The sequence below is a fragment of the Brettanomyces bruxellensis genome, chromosome 7, assembly GCF_011074885.1.
Source record: "Brettanomyces bruxellensis chromosome 7, complete sequence".
NCBI lineage: Eukaryota > Fungi > Ascomycota > Pichiomycetes > Pichiales > Pichiaceae > Brettanomyces > Brettanomyces bruxellensis.
In genome coordinates this window covers 570,839-589,966 of record NC_054688.1, presented here as the reverse complement: position 1 = coordinate 589,966, position 19,128 = coordinate 570,839, and the positions used below count along the sequence as shown (strand labels likewise).

The 19,128-nt window shown below is 41.2% G+C and overlaps 8 protein-coding genes across 8 annotated transcripts; 4 read left to right on the top strand and 4 right to left on the bottom strand.

Annotated features, from left to right (window-relative positions):
* Positions 1–433: 433 nt before the first annotated feature.
* Positions 434–1,366, top strand: BRETT_004747 (uncharacterized protein; the record flags this gene model as incomplete). The annotated part of the gene is made up of 1 exon (XM_041283239.1): positions 434–1,366. The coding sequence occupies one exon, from the start codon at positions 434–436 to the stop codon at positions 1,364–1,366; it is 933 nt and encodes a 310-aa protein (XP_041136591.1).
* Positions 1,367–1,456: 90 nt separating this feature from the next.
* BRETT_004746 (uncharacterized protein) lies at positions 1,457–3,169 on the bottom strand (the record flags this gene model as incomplete). The annotated part of the gene is made up of 1 exon (XM_041283238.1): positions 1,457–3,169. One exon carries the CDS (start codon positions 3,167–3,169, stop codon positions 1,457–1,459), a length of 1,713 nt encoding a protein of 570 aa, XP_041136590.1.
* A 617-nt stretch (positions 3,170–3,786) lies between these two features.
* On the bottom strand, positions 3,787–5,634 carry BRETT_004745 (uncharacterized protein; the record flags this gene model as incomplete). The annotated part of the gene is made up of 1 exon (XM_041283237.1): positions 3,787–5,634. One exon carries the CDS (start codon positions 5,632–5,634, stop codon positions 3,787–3,789), a length of 1,848 nt encoding a protein of 615 aa, XP_041136589.1.
* A 1,970-nt stretch (positions 5,635–7,604) lies between these two features.
* BRETT_004744 (uncharacterized protein) lies at positions 7,605–9,122 on the top strand (the record flags this gene model as incomplete). Its single annotated transcript, XM_041283236.1, has 1 exon — positions 7,605–9,122. One exon carries the CDS (start codon positions 7,605–7,607, stop codon positions 9,120–9,122), a length of 1,518 nt encoding a protein of 505 aa, XP_041136588.1.
* A 341-nt stretch (positions 9,123–9,463) lies between these two features.
* On the top strand, positions 9,464–11,185 carry BRETT_004743 (uncharacterized protein; the record flags this gene model as incomplete). The annotated part of the gene is made up of 1 exon (XM_041283235.1): positions 9,464–11,185. The coding sequence occupies one exon, from the start codon at positions 9,464–9,466 to the stop codon at positions 11,183–11,185; it is 1,722 nt and encodes a 573-aa protein (XP_041136587.1).
* Positions 11,186–12,068: 883 nt separating this feature from the next.
* BRETT_004742 (uncharacterized protein) lies at positions 12,069–14,153 on the top strand (the record flags this gene model as incomplete). The annotated part of the gene is made up of 1 exon (XM_041283234.1): positions 12,069–14,153. One exon carries the CDS (start codon positions 12,069–12,071, stop codon positions 14,151–14,153), a length of 2,085 nt encoding a protein of 694 aa, XP_041136586.1.
* Positions 14,154–14,483: 330 nt separating this feature from the next.
* Positions 14,484–16,478, bottom strand: SAC6 (Fimbrin, actin-bundling protein; the record flags this gene model as incomplete). The annotated part of the gene is made up of 1 exon (XM_041283233.1): positions 14,484–16,478. One exon carries the CDS (start codon positions 16,476–16,478, stop codon positions 14,484–14,486), a length of 1,995 nt encoding a protein of 664 aa, XP_041136585.1.
* A 557-nt stretch (positions 16,479–17,035) lies between these two features.
* On the bottom strand, positions 17,036–18,559 carry BRETT_004740 (uncharacterized protein; the record flags this gene model as incomplete). Its single annotated transcript, XM_041283232.1, has 1 exon — positions 17,036–18,559. The coding sequence occupies one exon, from the start codon at positions 18,557–18,559 to the stop codon at positions 17,036–17,038; it is 1,524 nt and encodes a 507-aa protein (XP_041136584.1).
* Positions 18,560–19,128: the final 569 nt, after the last annotated feature.

Below are 19,128 nucleotides of genomic sequence, written 5' to 3'. Positions count from 1 at the left end.
AAAATTTGAGACTAATGAGCAAATAAAAGAGAGAAAAAAGCATAAAAAGGACATAAAAAAGAGAGGGGGTGGGAGAAAAAAAAAAATTAAGATTGTTAACATGGATGCTTCTGGATTGAGATATTTCCGCCCGGCGGATTTGATGATAGTCATTTTTTTTTTTTTTTTTTGCCGGCAACGTTATCGATGATTCCGGATCATGCCTTCTCAAGCCTACAATAAAAAAATGCTCGTACTTAAAATCCATCGCATGTCCTTTATCTAACAGATTGACATACTTTCTAACACCCCATGGTTCATAAGTTTAACTTCACAACTTCACATTTTCCCTTGGAATTCATCAAATAATAAACTTAAGAAAAGGGTTGGTTATATCTTTAAATCAATCATCTTTCGAATAAATCCACGGAATTTTTTATAGAACCTTACAGAAATGATCATCATAAATAACATGAAATACGCCTGTGAAAGGTGTATCAGGGGCCACAGAGCAAGCACGTGCAATCACAGGGACGCGAAACTTATTATGATAAAGCCAAAAGGCCGGCCATCGACACAATGCCCACATTGTAAGGAGCTTCGAAAACTGAAAAACTCTCATGTTGCATGTAATTGCAGCCAGAAGCACAATCCTTCTACAAAGATTCATGACAAAGACTGCGCCTGCATTATCACAGGTGAATGTGGTTGCTGTGCAAATAAATCCAAGAAAAGGATAACTTCTTCTACATTCAGATTGTCTGCTTCACCTCCAGTTGAGTCTCCCCTAAGCTTTGATCCAAATACAGCAACGTTTATCTCGTCGATCGACTCGCCATCAAGTGGTGCCCCAAATGGATCAACTCCAGATTTATATACGGACCGCTACGAAAATTTGCCAAGCCCGTCAACGAGTTTGAGTGCAATGAGTCCAGACCAGGTGATTGATTACATAACTGGAGGCAAAGACTCTCCAGCAATGGTTGATGAACCTGCATCGATTGATGAGCATGTTCGCCTTAGTTCCTCGGCAGCTCAACAGGAATCTACGAGAAACGATCCAAACTTAAGTGATGCACTGGCTAGAAAGATACCTATCTCTAATACTTCCACAGTGAATATACCAGCTGAAAAATCTTCGCGTGGCGCTTCTTTGCAGAAGAAGCAAGGAGAAAGTGGTAGTGATGTGGTTGGTGGGCAGCTTTTTGAGGATTTTCTATCAGGTTCTGGGACACAGACATTAGAGGATTACATAAAGCAGCAGTCCGGGGACGATCTATTGAAGTCTCTTGGATTTGATGATGCTTTAAAGGAGGTAAGTAGGGAGGACGAAATGCAGCAAATGCTTCAACATCTTGGCTCCAGCGCCACAAAAACATTTATGTGAGTTCAATACAAGGCATTTATGGGATTACGGGTCTATAATATGGATATCATTAATATTTGCAGTTTTGGGTGGTTATAACATTTTCCCTGTCTATGAGTTGTAGCATTCATTCCAGAAATCGTATTCTTGCTGACAACCTTCGGCGAAAATCTTTTTTAGGCGATTGTAGCTTGTTTCGCCTTTGGCAACTGTATCGCTGAAAATTGAATTGTAGGTTGACTGCAACTCGAATAAAACCTGATGATAAGAAGGAGATACAGCAGCTTGAAGCCAGCTCTCATATTGGGATTTACAAGGTACAAAGTCACAAAGATCTGTAGTGACCTTACCACCAGTTGCGGTGTCATATGCAGCGGTTGGCTTATAGTATCTAGCGACAGCCGGGTTGAACCCAAACTGGCATGGAATTAAAGCAGTCTCGAGATCCAAAAAACTGTCTCCTTTCTGATATTTCTCCATATAGTTCACGTAACTCAACAATGCCGGTGAAGATCCTATTTCCTCTGGATTGTCTATTCCAAACTTCGTCTTGAGAAATTTAATGTGACCACTCAACTCCTTTTCAACTGAACGTGCTGCATCTGCCATCTTTTCGCGCGATTCAGGAGTTGGGGCAAGTTCATGAAGGCGCCAATGACAGGCTAAGAATGTTTTAAGATATCTATAGTCTTGAAGAAGGAAGTGGCGAATGGCAGATTCTCTCATTGTACCATCGTTAAGCGACCGGAAGAAGTCTGACTGTGTAAATGAAATCCATATCGGGTTCACATCCTTGTCCATAATTAGATTATTCAGCAAGTTGAGCTTTGGTGAGAATGGTGACGATTTTTCAAACGTTTTTGGATTGACGGCAACTTTCTCAAGATTAATGTCCTCCTCAACCCTCCATAGGTGATTCACTGAGCCATTATGCTGAGGAATGGATCTTCTAATCGCCTCGTTAAGAAACTCGATGGATTTCTGCACTGACTCCTTTAGATTGTAGCCAGATGCCAAGCTCGAAGCTATAAACGATGACATAGTGCAACCTGTTCCATGAGTATTCTCGGAATCAATGTAGTTGCTTTTAAACACAGTTATCGCACCTGTGGCATCATCATAAAGAACATTGTAGATAATTTTTGGATTCTCTTTGTCGATACTGGAACCTTGGGCATTGAAAGGTATATGGCCACCTTTAATTAATATGCTAGACTGTACTTGCTTACCGATTGTGGCAGCAGCCTCGCATAGAGATTCTACCCCAGTAACTGCTACATGTTTTGATTCAGAGTAACCTTTCAAGTGCGATAAAATGATCTCCGCCTCGGCAAAGTTTGGTGTGATAAGACGGCAGTATTTGAAAATGCTAATTAATTGGGGAGCCTGGGATGATCCAAAACTATCACCACTGTTAGCAACGAAAACGGGGTCCAGAACAACAGCATCCAAGTCCATTTGATGGCATTGCTTTAAGAATTTAGACACCGGTTCAATGCATGTGCTTGGAAGAAGACCAACTTTGACGGCCTTGAGGTTTAACTCGTCGTTTTTCAAAGCTGTAAGCACCTTTTCGACAGTTTCTGCAGAGGTTGGATACACGGCATGAACACCTTTTGAATTCTGTGCTGTAAGAGCTGTAATGCACGTCATGGCATAACACTTACAGAGAGTAATTGTTTTCATATCGGCTTCCAATCCTGCACCGCCAGAGCAATCTGAACCTGCAATTGTCAAAACTCCTGGTGTTCTAATTGCAGGCGGTGTAAGGCCAGCCTTGAGATATGATGTAAGGTCTTTTGTGACAGCTTTCTCTCCGGTCATTCTTGAAAAACAGTAACTACTGTATTTTAACTTTCTTTGGTTTGCTCTATTAATTGATCGTCTACATCTCCATCTACTTCGTTTTGGAACCAGCTCGGTTCAAATGAGCACCTGGCCTTGATAAATACGAAAAGAAAGCGCGGGTGAAAAATTATTTCGTTTCGAGAGTAATTTTGAATTTTCTTTCCGCCTTGGGATATGGACTAGATTATAAGTGCGTGGGATGATATTTGATTTCTTACCCCAGATCCATTGTAGAAATAATGAAAAAAAAAATATGCAGAACAAGAACTGTAATGAGGCATCCACACAGATCTTCAATCCGATTGATTCATTGCCATCTAGCAAGGGATGTAATTTGGATGTATCGGAGGGAGTGTTTACTGAAAGAGATTGTTCCAATTTGCAGGTCAATACAACCCCTATCTGGCATTATTTATCTTTTCATCAAGATTATATTTTTGTCCTACCCGACATTGGACAAAGTCCGGTATTATCCCACGGACTATGACAGGTGCTCGTATGTAAGCATTTGTATTTATTATCACTTAAAAAGAATAATTATATAGCAATTAAAACAGAAAAAAGCAGTGCTTGTTAAGGTTCATAAGCACCATTTAATTCTTAGAGTATGCATCGGCAAAACCACTCAAAATGGCAGCCAAACCAATTGCACCGGGATCTGGCAATCCACCTTCCGCCTCGAATTGTTTAAATTCTTCTTTTCCCACATAGGCAGCTCTTCCAAACATGGCATTCATCTTTCTGGTAGCTTCTGCTCCTTCGTGAGCTGCCAATGCTGCCTTCTTCACATCCTTTGTCGTGTCGAGCTTTTCAATAAATGGAATCAATGCATCCATCATGGTTCTGTCCCCCTTTCTAGCTCTGGTGTAGTTTTCAAGCGTAGCTAGAGCATCCTTTAAAGCCGTGACTGTTGCATTAATACCCACGTTGAATCCCTTTCCATTCTGCTCCTCCTGCCTCTTGAAACTGTTGGCTAAACCAGAAATAAAAATAGCGTACAATCCACCGGAAGTTCCACCCATCTTAGTCTCGATCAAGTCAGTAAGCTGGGATAGGGACTTCACTGCATCCGTCTCCTCCAAAGAATTCTTCCTGAAAGCTTTCAATATTCCATTTGCTCCTCTAGAAAGAGTCTCACCGCAATCTCCATCACCTGCCACCGTATCATAAAGCGTGATCTTAGGTTCTTTTTCAAGCGCTCTCTTAGATCCTTCAGTTAGCATCTCCCGGAAAAGCTTCGAGTCGAACTTAACGTTCGAGGTTGGCAACTTTGGATGAGCAATTTCCTCAGGTTCCTCAACCACAGCCTGATCACCTAGTGCATTTTCCCATGTCGCAGATGAAACATGGCAGTTCCAAGCTGGGACATCAGTAGGATAGTCGAGACACTTCTTGATTTCCTTTCCACCGGCCTTGGTGATGTTTAATATAGTGATACTGAAACCTGGGCCGTCCAAAGATGTCGTGAAAGTTCCTGTGTAGCATCTAACCGGATCGATTCCATACTTTTTACGCAAAAGTTGAACGGCATAGTTCTGAATTGCAAACAATTCAAGATTGGACGTAGCACCCAAGCTGTTCACAAGCAATGCAACTTCATCGCCATCGTCGAAATCAACATAATGTCTTTCTTTGTCCTCCTTCGAGAAGATATATCCCAGCATTTCATCTAACAAATCGTTGATATCTGGGATAGGTGAAATCCGCTTAATACCTGGCTCATTGTGAATACCCATACCTATTTCCGCCTCGTCCGGTTTAAGTCCTTCCACCTCTTCATCTGAATCACTTCCATCTTCATCCTCGTTGGTCGAATTTTCCTCGGTGGTAATTTTTGGAATAACAACATGATCAAGGGAGGCACCAACAGTGGCAAGATTACGGTTGACACGCTGGCCAATATCGTAAACTTCATCTAAAGTTGCCTTTGCTCCATCTTGGGCAGCTTTGGCACCAATCACCTTGTGAACAAGACACGTACCAGCCAAAGCACGTCTTCCAACCATGGCATTCTTGCTCCGAGGAACTGCAACATCATCTTGCACCACTAAAAGCTTTGCATTGTAACCTTCAGCCCGGACTTTTTGGGTGGCCATTCCGAAATGAATAACATCACCTGTGTAATTCTTCACCACAACCAATGTACCTTTGTTGGACTTCTTCGCCTTCAATCCACTGTAGATCTGCTTAACTGAAGGTGAAGCAAACACCTGGCCTGAAACTGCCACATCTAGCATTCCCTTACCGACAAATCCTGCATGTAAAGGCTCGTGTCCTGCACCTCCACCAGAAAGAATAGCCACTTTATCCTTGCTTGATGAGGATGAATACACAACTCTCTCGGCTGCTAAGTACTTCAAGTCCGGGTTGGTTCTAACTAGTCCCCTAAGCGAATTGGTCAATATTTCATCTGAGTACTGCCAATGGTTTGAAACAGTCATCTTAAAGTTCTGCTAAGCTATACTTTGATTCTCAAATAGCTCAATCGCTATCAATTGTATGATATCCGGGTTTCTGTTTGTTGTGAAATTGAAAAACGGTGCGAAACTGTTTCAATTGTAGTCTTTTGAAGGTCGAATTGTCTTCCTTAAAAAACAAGAAATCTGGGGTAGTATTTTTATATTTCTTTGCCTGGAGATCTAAAATAAATATATTTATTCCTCTGGGAGTAAATATTTTTTTTTCCACTGCACATGCTCTCTCAAGCTTTATCTATAATTATTCTTCCCCTCCTTTTATACCTTTACCGCAAGCATTTCACTTTACGGCATCCGGCCATCTCCTCTTTCTGCATTCGGATATGCCTGATTCGAAATACCCATACCTGTATTCTAATTTTGAGCATGACTAGAGCCTGGTGACTTTGTGCTAATATGGAAACGGCCCCTAACGCATTAGTGGCACTAATTAAAACGCTTTAAAGGCAGCTGGCTCGGCATCCGCGAAAAAAATTAATTTTTGCCCTGATCTTGGCAAAGACGGATCTTTCGCACAGCCGGATAATTCTCGACCGCGAGTCATCTTCCCCTACAGTGCCACTAAATTTAGTATCGGGATCTAAGGGAGCTTGGTTTAGTTTTATTCAGGAGTTGCGAGACGAGTGTGTGCCGGGTTGATTGAATCATTTCATGAAAATATATTGTAGTGTGTGATTAAGTCTGTGACTTGTCCATGAAAGTAACTCCGAGCGGTTAATTATTTCGTTGCACTATTTTTTATTTCATGCAATCCACCAACCTTATCGAGATGGAAATATGAAAATACGAAATTAATTGTAAGTATAATAAAATCAGGTGCCTGCAAAAGATCATGATGAAGAGAGGAGACCTCAAATTTTTATCCACTTGAAATTGATATACGTATTTTTTGACACATATTGGACTTCTTGTGTATGTTACCGAAAGTTTGGTATTTCCTGCAATTTAGTACAAACTTTTCCGAGTTGTTAGTCTGCTCAGTTCCACTGAAATCTAAATTTGTTGTGTATTTTTTTTTTATTTGGATTGCTCACCGTCCGCCCTCAACTGTACACGATGGTCCGGTCCCTGAAATTTTTTTCCCATGTCTGCCTAATGCGGTAATCACGTTGCTTCTTCTTACGTTCAACAAATTAGACGGGTATGATAATCGGACGACAACTTATATGATTGGTACTAGATTCAGTGTCTTTTACCTTCATTTGCAAAAAAATCCAACGCTAGTACATCCTGCACTTGCTCTTTCAATAAATGGTATTCTCTGTGAATTTTGTAGCCCAAATCATACACGTTCTGCAGAGTTCTCTCGGGCGTATTTTTCTATGCAGCTCGTGTTTCATCTATTGTTTCTTGATTGGCTGTTTTCCGGTATTTAGTCTTTCCTGTAATAATGCTACTTGAAGGGCAGCTGTGTTTAAGTCATATCAACATACGTTGCATCTTTTCGCAAGTTCAAACTAGCATAAAATATTGAATATAAAAATAATACTTTTCTCGTAGACCAGATTGCCTACAGTATGCGTATATATGAGGGGGAAAAAATAGCGTATCGTTAGAATACAATCTTATCTTCAAGTTGGAAGAAATACCGTTGAAGCCCTGCAATAATTGATGGACAGATTCTTTTTTCTTATCATGCTTTGTAGCCAAAAGTCCTGCTTTTCAAATAACTGACTTATTTTATGCATTTGAAGCGTTTGGGAAGGTGGTAACTGCGGAAGGCTTCGAGTCCTTTCCTTTTTCAGATTTTTTAAAAATATTTTTGGGGCCCTTCAGCACTTCCTTACATTCCACTATCAATATTTCCCCGCTCTCTTAAGTACCTTGGCATACCTTGATAATTTTTGTAGTCTTATCTGTTTGCATTTACAGACACATTCGGTCACGAGCATTCAATAAATTTGATTACATGCAATCGTTTCATATCACATACAATGGCTTCTAAAATATATTGTATATCCTTTAATCAGGATGATTCATGTCTTGGCGTGGGTACAGATAACTCATTTTCTATCTTCAACTGTGAACCATTTGGTCGATGCTTCAATAAAGACAGCGATGCAAAAATAGTTGAGATGCTTTTTTCAACACCCCTTGTTGCAACAGTTGGTTTGGGATATAACTTATCATCATCATCGAAGAAGCTCATCATTGTTAATACTAAAAGAAAATACGTGATATGTGAATTGAGCTTTCCATCAACTGTTTTGTTTGTTAAAATGAACAGAAAGCGACTTGTTGTTGCTATTTCAGGGCAGATATATATATATGATGTTTCTTGTATGAAACTACTCCATAAGATATCCATACCGCCTTTTGATGGTCCATTTATTGCCGATATGTGTCCTGCAGATTCATCTATTTTAGCATATTGCCAGACATCCGACATGGCTAACACAAATTCACAGTCTCCCACCTCTTTATCCTTGCATTCAAAATACTCTAATCTAGAAAATTCTGCATCAGCTGCTTCTTCTTCAGCAGGATCGTCTGCCAATCAGCAGCAAGAAAATCAACTTTCGGAATATGTTGGTACGCATCTTCATGAAGATAAAAGCCAAGGTGCAATTATGCTTTTTGACGCGTTGAATCTTCAACCGTTGAATAGAATTCAATGTCACAAATCTCCCCTTCGAACAATAACACTTTCAAAAGATGGAAGTTTGATTGCAACCGCTTCTGTCAAAGGTACCATTATTAGAGTTTTCGCATCGGACAGTGGACAAAAAGTTTACGAGTTTAGAAGAGGGACATATTCTGCCCATATATCATGCTTGAGATTTAACTCAGATAATTCAATTCTTGCATGTTCCTCAAATACAGGTACTATTCATCTTTTCAGGCTTGATCATCGGGATAGATTAAATCGAGTGCCTGGAAATGAGGATTCAAATAGAAGCAATCCACAAAGTACAAATGATATATCTATTAGCACCAATGATGGTATCATTGCAAATAGTTCTCTTCCAAATAAAGGTGATGATCAAGATACTGATGAGCAGAGCTTTCCGTACAAAGCAGTCATGACCGATGAAGAGAATTATGAAATTGAAAACTTGATAAGAAGTCGACTAAGCATGCCTTCGGCATCCGGAACGAAGGATGAAAATTCGATTACGCATAAGCTATTTAACAAGGGAAAACAATCTACAAAGGCATTAAGTAGCTTCCTATGGAAGCGGTCTAAAAATTACATTCCGCCACAGTTTAATTCAATATTTGAACCCGCGAGAGACTATGCATATATAAAATTGAGCAAGGAAATTCCATCGGTTGTTTCTGTAGTCGACAACAGTTGTTTTATAGCAACATTTGATGGTGAGTTTTTAGTTTATCGTATTCCTTCAAAGTACACCACTCATTCACAGCGAAGATCTCCAGGCGGCCGCGTTGTTTCGGGACAGGCTGGATCCAAAGAATGCGTTTTACTTAAGGAATATAAATTAATTTGAAAGAGGTATTTTCGGTTTGATATATATATATAAATCCATCTCTTTCCGAGATTTTTGTACAATTATATATGCCCATTTTTACGCTATTAGATGGCTCTAATAATAAATCGTTAGAGGCCAAAAAAATATAATCCCAGTTTTCCCGAAACGGAAACTCGCGTGAAACGAGTATGAAACAACGATGACTTCCAATTTTCTTCAAATGAAAATATTCATGTGTACTTTTATACATATATATGTCTTTTCACCATTTTCATGGAAGAATATATATTTTTTATTCACAAGCCTATAAATACGCATCCTTCCACCTGGCTGCGAAATAGAATACAACTTTCAGAAAGATGTACTACAGTTCTAATTCCCACCCAAACATAATGTATGATAAAGTTAAAGGTTACTTATGTCTCAAATCAAGATGGGTTAGCACATTATTTTTTGATGCCAAATTTTGGGGAACAGTGCTTGTTCTTATTTTCATGGTATTTCTTCAAAATAATGAGAAATTTCTAACCAAGGGTACTCTTACAGACTTAACGATGTCCGTCGTTCCTAAATCGCATATACACAGCAACTTGTCTTTCGACGGTTCACTTTTAAACTTGGAATATAAATTTAAGTCCAGTCAAAATTATCCCACAAATTCAACTAGCCTTCTGTTTCAAAGTTATGTCAACAGCACATTCTCACAATTGGAGGAGGCAGTAAACAATACCATTTTCACAAACCACGAGAGAGAAAATAAAACGAATACTGCCATTGCTGACAAGGTGGAGTATTGGAGATCACTAATCATTTCAAACTTAACTGCTCAATCAGATAACTTGAAACAATTCCAAAAGGATTTGAATTCAGATTCTTGGGTTCCCTCTTCAAATTCGGTTAAACTGAATGAATTAAATCTAAATTATACGTGGATCAACTCTTTGCTCAAAGAGAGCTCCTTACAAACAAATACATATACCAAATACTATAAAAATTTGGATTTAGTGATTTCGGAACTTGAAGCACTAAAGAACACTACCAACAAGAACATTACAACTGACATCAGGTCATACAATAAGGGTGGCAATTTTTCACAGTCAAAAAGTATTGCCTTTAAATCAAAAAAACATTTGGTATCACATTCTAATGTACCAATGCAAACTTCTATAACCAATGGAACAATTGTTTTATCCTCTGTTATAAATTCAGCACGCCTAAATAATTTCAACTCTGGCTTATATTTTCTATGGTTAATAATCCCCATGATTCTAGTAGTATTGCAACTTTTCCTCACGTACAAACAGTATATCAATGAGCAAAATGGTGTAAGGGCACTTGAAAATGCATACATTTCCAATAAGCTAGAATTTATACACGAAATTATGGATAGTCATAAAGTCATGCTAGCAAAGACCTTGACCAATTGGTTTGGATCTAATAGCGATGGATTAAAAACTCGGATTAGTTGGGTATTGTCTTCATTTATGGGTATTCATGCCACCCTTGGAAGTATGATTTATTATATACTATTTGGAGCACTGTTACACTTTTCAGTTTACAGGTTCGGTTCAACCATTGAATATAAGCAATCAATTGGAAAGGAAAACGGAGCAAGCTCTCTCAGTTCTGATAAATTGATTAACATTACAAGCAATATGGTCCCCTCCAATTCCGAGCAGCACTTTACTTATAATATATCGCCAAAGATTATAACTTTCCAGGAAACAATTGGACAGGCAAATTTAGGAATAAAAGAAATATTAGATCGATACAACATTTCGTCGATTATGAGCAACAATTATAGCTATTTAAGTACTTCCATTCTAGACTATTCTACAAGTGCGTCAAACATAACATCATCCATCAGCTTTCAAAATTGCAATGAAAACATCTCTCAAACAGAAATTATAGAAAATTTAGTTGAATATAATTTATCTGGTGATAACTCCACCCGGTACTTTACGGTCACAAATTCAACAAAAGATTTAGCAAATAATTTATTTTACTACACGGTTTCGTTGGCAAGCATTGTGTGCATATATGTGGCAAGCTGTATTTTCTATATAGTATTTCATAGTTGAGCAAACTTAGAATAAATGGAAAATAAATTAAAAAGATATGCTCCTTACATATCGCAAATAATTTTGTATCTTCAGTAGCACCAGCCGGAATTAAAATCCCAGTTTTCTTCAGCCCCTCGAAAAACCAACTGCTTACGTCATCTCGTGGATCCATTTCACCTTTTTTTTCCTTCGGTTTCCTTGGGCCTTAAAAAAATTTTTAGAAGACATTGTTCAAATCATACGGGTTGTCCCCCTCAAACAGAACATATAAGTAGTTTTCCAAAGTCCGGGATAGACAGAACACTGTTATAGACATCAGTAAGACTCGATAAAGACACCAAAATCGCTGGTGAGGCTTGATCAGCTATATAACGTCTGCTTGAACAATTTGATGGAAACAATACGAACAAAGAAGATAGTATTACTTTGATATTAGCCGATCACAGTGTTTTCCAAGATGTCGGGGCACAGAAAACTACAACAGTAAGTATTCACATATTCTTCTGAGTGTCATCTATCGAAGATTTTTTTGTAATTGTAGCGATCAGGATTATTGAATGTGATATATGTGGTATAAGTGAATGTGGAGATGAAGTGATGAATATAGAGTGGAGAAGATTCGGAAGGGATATGATAATCTTTTTTTTTTGGAGGATGGCTGATTTGCAGGATCATTGGTATCATATTGGAAGTTATCGACGTTTTTCTTGACAAAGTGCGGCAAATATATTCCTACTTTTAGCATTTGAAGTTAAAGCTCGGCTTACACCGGCTAGGATATACGCAAAGTGCGATTCAGTCTAGGACAATCAGTGATAAACAGGAAAATTGGGAAGATAGCAAGCATAGTTTGTTGAAAAGCTGGAATACTAACAGGACCTACGTTATTCACCCCAGAGAGATGGACCGAGTGTTCAAGAAGATTAAGGAAGGAATGGAAATATTCGACACACTGTACGAACGACATCAGACAACGTCGAGCTCTTCTCAACGAGACAAATTGGAGTCTGAATTGAAGAAGGAGATCAAGAAGTTGCAGCGATTCCGCGAGCAGGTGAAGAATTGGCAGACGGCGAGTGAAGTGAAAGAGAAAGATAAGCTTCTGGAGTATCGGAAGCTTGTAGAAAGAGCGATGGAGCAGTATAAGGAGGTGGAAAGAGGATCAAAATCAAAAGCATACTCGAACGAGGCATTGGCAGATGCTGGGGAGGAGAAGGAAGACAATGAGGCGACGAGATTTGTCCAAAAAGCGTTGGATGAACTTCAACGGCAGCAGGAGATGCTGGAGGCCAAGTTGGAAAAGCTGGATTCAGGACGAAGGGGACGAAGAAGCAATCCAGAGGTTGAATCGAGGAAGCAGGAGATAGAGACGACTCTCGGGCATCACCACTGGCACACGCAAAAGTTGGAGTTGATACTGCGGCTTCTTGAGAATAAGGTTCTCAACCCGGATGACGTCATGGCGATAAGTGACGATCTGCAGTACTATTTGGAGGATAACCAGGACCCGGATTTTGTGAACGATGACACAATGTACGATGAGCTAGACTTGGATGCTGATGTGGCGATTGCACACGAGGTCCACAGCACGTTTGGTGAAGGAGTAAGCGCGAAAAAGGAGGATGATGATAAGGAAGAGGATAAGAAGAGCAACGAAAAAAACGGGCAGCACGAGCAAAAGAAAGAGTCGAGTGTCAGCAGCGGGATCAGCAGAAGCAGCAGCAGTAACAGCACGAACAACGGAGGGGGCAGTCACGTGACATTCGGGGTGAGGAGTAGCAGTAGGAGCAAATCCGGTTCGCCGGCCCCGGCAAGGGTGTCGCGGACGAACTCTGGCCGTAATACACCACTTCACAATTACAGGCTTCGCACGAGTTCGTCTGTATCATCATCATCCGGGGTGCCGACGATGGCCAACTTGCGTCCTGCTCCGGTTCCTAAACCGGCCGCTGATTTAAAGTGGTCTGCAGCTGTTGCGATGAGCAGTGGAGTGGGGGGTAAGTCTGAGGGTGGAGATGCAAGTGCAATGAAAGCCGCATCTGCAACTGCAACTGCAAATGGAAATGGAAATGCAAATGCAACTGCAACTTCTGCAACCCCTTCAACGTCAAAATTCTCCCCACCATTTGCTGCAAGCAGCGGGATGAACTTGAACGCTCTGAACGCCGCAAGCGTACTCGAGGCCTTGAAAAGACAGCGGCCGAAGGATTTGGCTGCAAAAGCACCAAGCAGCACTTCCGGTGCCAGCACAGCAAGCAGCAGCCGTAATGGTGGCAGTGCCGAGACTGCAACCGCCGCCACTTCTCACACAGCCACTCCTGGCAACACCAGTGGACCGGATGAGGCATTTGGCACGGAAAAAGACACTGTTTGCAGACCTGCCATCAAGATTAACGGCGGTGGTGGTGTGCCCAGTAGCGTAAGCACATCCGTACACACTCAGGGGGCAGCCGACAGATGCCGAATAGGGCCGACACCGCGTGAGTTGGGCGTTCAGCAGGATGAGAGTTTCCGATTTCTGCCCGCAGGCCTCCAGAACATGCTCTTATCGTCGGCTGTGGCATGTGACCGCCAAAAAAGCGGAAAAAGGCCCGCTTGTGTGGATTTAAGAACGATGCTCTCGACACCAAGAAGCTTTTCACCTCTCCCCGGATTCGTGTACCCACCAGGCATCGAGGCTCAGCGTGTGAGCACAGTGTGGGACCAGGTGAGAGTGTCGAAAAACATCGATGCAGATGCACAGAATGTGGACACAGCAACGCTTTTTTTTGCGTACTACTACGGACTATCCCAAAGGGAAAGAGAGGTGGCCTACCAGGTGCTGGTGGCTAGGCAATGGCGGTGCAGTAAGGACCGCACCGTTTGGTATCAGAGACACTCGCCAGTGAAAGCACGTGGGGAAGGCTTTGAAATCGCAGACTACAATGTTTTCTCCGCCGCAGACTGGAGTCTTTCTGAGAAGCCGAACTACAAGGTGAGCTACTGAGTTTTATAAAACGTGAAAAGCAAAGTAATATATTTCTGTCTGGCTCTATTTAAGTCAAGCAACGTGCAGGATGTAGTTGTTAGTAAGCTGCTCGGCTTCTTATAATGGTGTGTAGTTACTAACCTGAGCATTTTCTCTTCTTTTTATTTTTATTTTTATTTTTATTGTTTTCTTCCTATCTTACATATACATAGAGAAGTGAGAATAGTGTCACACAAACAAACAAAACAGACAAAAAGCAGACGTGGAATAGAAAATCAATGTTATACAGCAGTACACCGGATATTTCACCAAATATCTCACACCACATATTCATAACACACCAAACATTCATAGCCTCAATGACATCAAAGATCCCACAAACGTCAAAATCAACCTCGACCGAACCTCAATGATATCCTCCGGCACCAACCAGATCAACGCACCCAACTTCCTTGCAATCGAAATTGCCAACCGCGCGTTTGCATATCTCTCCTCGTGACTGTTACCCGGAGTCACCAAGCTGTAGTCAACGTATCCTGGTTTCATACCGTGAAGAACATCCAACAAGAAATGACCATTGGCCAACGATGGATCGCTAAACGATCTGATACGGGAGCTTTTTCCACCTTTAGCAACCTCGTTGTTAGCCCAGGCTATGATCTCTGTGTCTGCAAGTTCTTTGCCGTTCTTTGCCAAGGTGGCAAGTGTGTTGTTAATGTTTCTACGCATCAACTGCCACACCAAGCCCAACGTAAGCATCTTGTTTCCATCCGTGATGTCAGAGCCCTCTATTCCCACAAGTGAGAAGTGGTTGGCCTTACCTATAGCAACTGCGTAGTTAGTGTTCTCAAGCTGCTTGAATCTCGACATCTTCCTGCCGTTCGTAGGCGTTTTGTTCACGTGATTCATTTGCACGGATCCAGGCATCACTTTGTCGAATGCCTGCATGAGAATGGTTCCATCCTTCAAATCCTCAAAGAGAGACACAATTGGTGGATCCACATCCAAAGAGTTGAGCCACAAAGTGAACACCCTGGCCTCACGCTCACCTTCGGCATCAAACTCTTCGATTTCCGGCTTCTCATCCTCCTCGATGGGATCCAATCCAGGACATGTGTTGAACAAGTGTGCAACGAAGGCCAAATTAAGCTTCGAGTTTCCGGCAACAAGTGCCTTGGGTGTCAAGTACTTCCTGCATCCGATCTTGTCGGCGTTCGACAATATTTGCTCGGCCCTCTGCAACAAATCCTGAATCTGTAGTGGAGACTTTGAGCACTGATCCGGTGCCAATTGGTTCAATAATATCGTGTAATTCTCACCATCCCGGATATCGCTGCTGAAGTTGTGCACTCTCCGCTCCCATCCCGCGTTCTTCAAGTGGTAGTTGAACCATCTGAGTAAGATCTGTTCAGGTGGGAGACGCAAGAACTCCTCAAGCGTCTCATCATCCTCCAAAAGTCTGTACAACTCGGGGTGAATCTTGATGTCGATCTTGCTGAGCAATCCCTTCCGGATTATCTGCCATATCAAGCCTAATATCAAGTGCTCCTTACCATCAACTATATCCTCCGAGTGGACATTCACCACAACACAGCCAATAGCCTTTGCCGAGTTGAGCACGATGTTTGCGTTTTCAAGCATCTTGAAGTTGTTCAACGGTTTCCCGTTTTTCGAAACGTTCAAAACACGTGTATCGATTGTATCTGGCACGGAGTCGTTTATCAAAGCAGATAAAATCAAGCCATCCGTGCACTCATCGAATATCTGGAAGCTGTCCAATGGAACTGGCAACCGTTCACCTACAAGCGAATCACCAGCTAAAACCGCATTGATGTGTCTTGTGAATTCGACTCTCTCCTCGTCGTTGATTGTGTGGATGTTTCCCGATTGGTTGATAAGCACTTTTGCATTTGCCCCAGAGCCTTCATGAACAAATTGCTCTGGTGCCGGTGCACCAGGCATGGCAATTTTCGACCGGCCACCTGCTGCTCCAAATCTTTGCCGAATACTGCCAAAATTCTCCCCCCTTGCATCCGATGCATCATGTGCCGATGGGTTTGATGCCTCGGATTGCGCATCGGTAGACTCGCTTTTTAAGACGGAATTAAGCTCAACGTAATCTTCTAACTCCACGTGACCAGAGGCATCAATTGACACCTGTTTAAGTGCTTCTCTCACTTTATCGTAATTGCCCTTGCCTTGCTTGGAAACATTTTCGATAACGTCTTTTTTATCCACCCATCCGTTATCGTCAAGATCGATTTTCCTGAAGTCTTCAATAAGCCCGAAGAGTTCGCTCTGGTCCAAGTTTGGGAACTTCTTTTGCAACCGAAGGACACTCATAGCTTTCCCGTTTTAATATCCGCTGTAAATGTTTATATTTGTGTAGATATATGTGTAATTTTTGTGATGATAAATGTTAATAACCGGCGTGTACTGCTACTTATAACAGATGCGGGAGGGGGAAAAAAATCAGTCCGATGTAAAACATGGGTGAAATTGAGTTAAAGCTGCAGGTTAAAATAGAACAAAAAAATTACGGGATATAAAAAAAGAGCCGTGCACTCTGCGGTAGCTAGAACAAGCCATGCGGCATAATACACTAGAAAAAAAAAAATTTAAATAAGTAAAAGGCGTATCAGTAAAGCATACATATTAGAGCTCAGCCTACTACACCAATCTAGGATCCAGACGTATATTATATCGTATTATCCAGCTAAGTATACAATTGCCTCGCTGACCACGTCTTCGAAAGATATCCTAAGAAAAAAAAATTAAAAAAATAATTAAAGTCATCCATACATATGCGTGTATAATCTTAAATATTACACTTATCTATATATCAGCATACATAGATAGCTGATATAGATAGCCGCACGCTTCATACAGTGATTTCCCCATCAGTCATCCTGCAATTTCAGATCAAGAACCTCATCATCAAATTGAATGTCTTCCTTAATCCTTCTTCGGAGATCAGCAGTGACTGCTGATGTCATGTCATGGTCAATATGCAGACCATATAATGCATCAAACGGCACATCGATGAAATCCAGTTTCTGCTCTTTTTTTTGCGTAACACGAGCCTCTCTGGATTCCATGCTGTTCTCCTGGTTATCATCAGCAGGTCCATTTCCCGATATGCCATCTTTTCCGGAAATCATTGAGTCCATCTCATCATCAAATTGCTCATTCATCATTTCCCAGTACTCCAGCTCTCGCAGGCTCAGCCTGCTAAGAAACTCGCCTGTATTTTGGAAAACTTTCGGAAGTCTCGATCTTCTCAGTCTTTGCTCCACCATCTCCTTCTCGTTCAGCGGTTTCAGTGCTCTTTTCATCGCATTCAACCTTTTCTGGGCCTCTGTTTGTGGAAACGGCCAGTCTCGTTCATCAATATCATCATTCATGTAGTAATTTTCAAGATCCATGTCAACACAGTCCTGCTGCATCAGACGTCTTGTCTCTGCTTTAGAGAGCTCTGGTAACTGAACCAATATATCAGCTTCTGCTTTCTCTTCCGGGGATTGCTTTTCGTATGTTTCCATGTTTGTTTCTGTTTCTTGTCCGTTTCCTTCATCTAACCCGTCTGCATTATTATTTGCCATCTCCTTTCTCTCTCTGCCACCGGAAAACCAGCTTTTCCGTTTCCGCTTCCAAAGCCGTCCTGTGCTAACGGTTAGTTCTTTACTGCCATGAGCCAGTTTGTGTCTTGTTTTCACATATGCCACTTTCGGTATTTGTTCTCGCCCCTGGAACATAGCCTCCTCGTTAGAAACTTCGCTTTCTTCGTAGAGATCATCTTGCTTTTGCCTGAAATATAACTTTGATGTGACTTCTGCCTCCTCTAGTGCTCGAACCTTGGAAAGCCTCATCGGCCTTGATGTGTTGAATATTTTATAATCACAGTCCTCCGCGGAATCCGTGCTTCTCCTAATAATTGCGTCCGCCACCTTTCCTGTTGATGTTGTGTTTGTGCTAACCGCAGAATAACGGGATGTGTCTGCATTTGTCTGCTCGGCATCATAAGCTTTTCCGGCCGTATTTCCAGAATTGTTCACCCGTGCACCTGATATTTCTGCCAGGCTCCTTGAATCCGGCTGGCTCTTTCCATGTATAAACTCGCTGCGTTCGGTACCATATGAAGAAGACGAAGATGCATCCTCCAGCTCTGCAGAAGACACAAATCTGCCTCGAGCGAAAATATTCTTTTTCTGTGCACTACGACTGTTATGAGGTGGTTCTTGCACTTGTTTCCTGAAATTCTGCCTTTTATGAACCTGTATTGTGTTGTACGGCCTTTCCTGTTGCTCCTGTTCCTGAGATGAGTTATTGTTAGCCTGGTCTTTTCCACTTTCCCTTCGTTCTACTGACCCATGGTTATAAGAGCTCAGATGGCCTCCTATTCCTTGAAGAAAATGTCTTGACATTGATCAGCTTCTTTATTACTCTATTTGCTTGCTGATTTGATGCTTTTTCTGATAAACTTGAGGGCTGAAACGTCAATTAGAGTCTTTAAATTTTTTATTCCTCTGCTTCTTTTGTGCTTTTGAAAAGATGATAAGATGTCACATGGCACTCGCTCTCCTTATTTTTAATTTTTTTTTTTGATGTCCATCTTCTATTATTCTTTTTTAAACTTTTTTTTTGTCCCACATGATTTTTTTTTTCTTCCTTTTTTAAGATTATGTAGAGATGCGGGAGCGGCCTGCAATCTCCCTATTTCATAAAGTACCAGCCTAGGACTGCAGATGGTAAATATGGGGGTGCCTACCATATATTAGTACCAAAAATATCCTACAGGTTTATAAAGATAAAAAGAAGTAATGTACAAATGTACTAATTTTTGTGGTGAAGACCCCATACTGTAGACATCTGGATTGTCCTGCTTATATAATTTGCGAATTGCAGTAAAAATCGCTCTATTTGTTTAATCGAAGAATTAGTATAAAATACATCCAATGGCTGTACATTTGTAAAATCAGAATCGTTCGTCTTT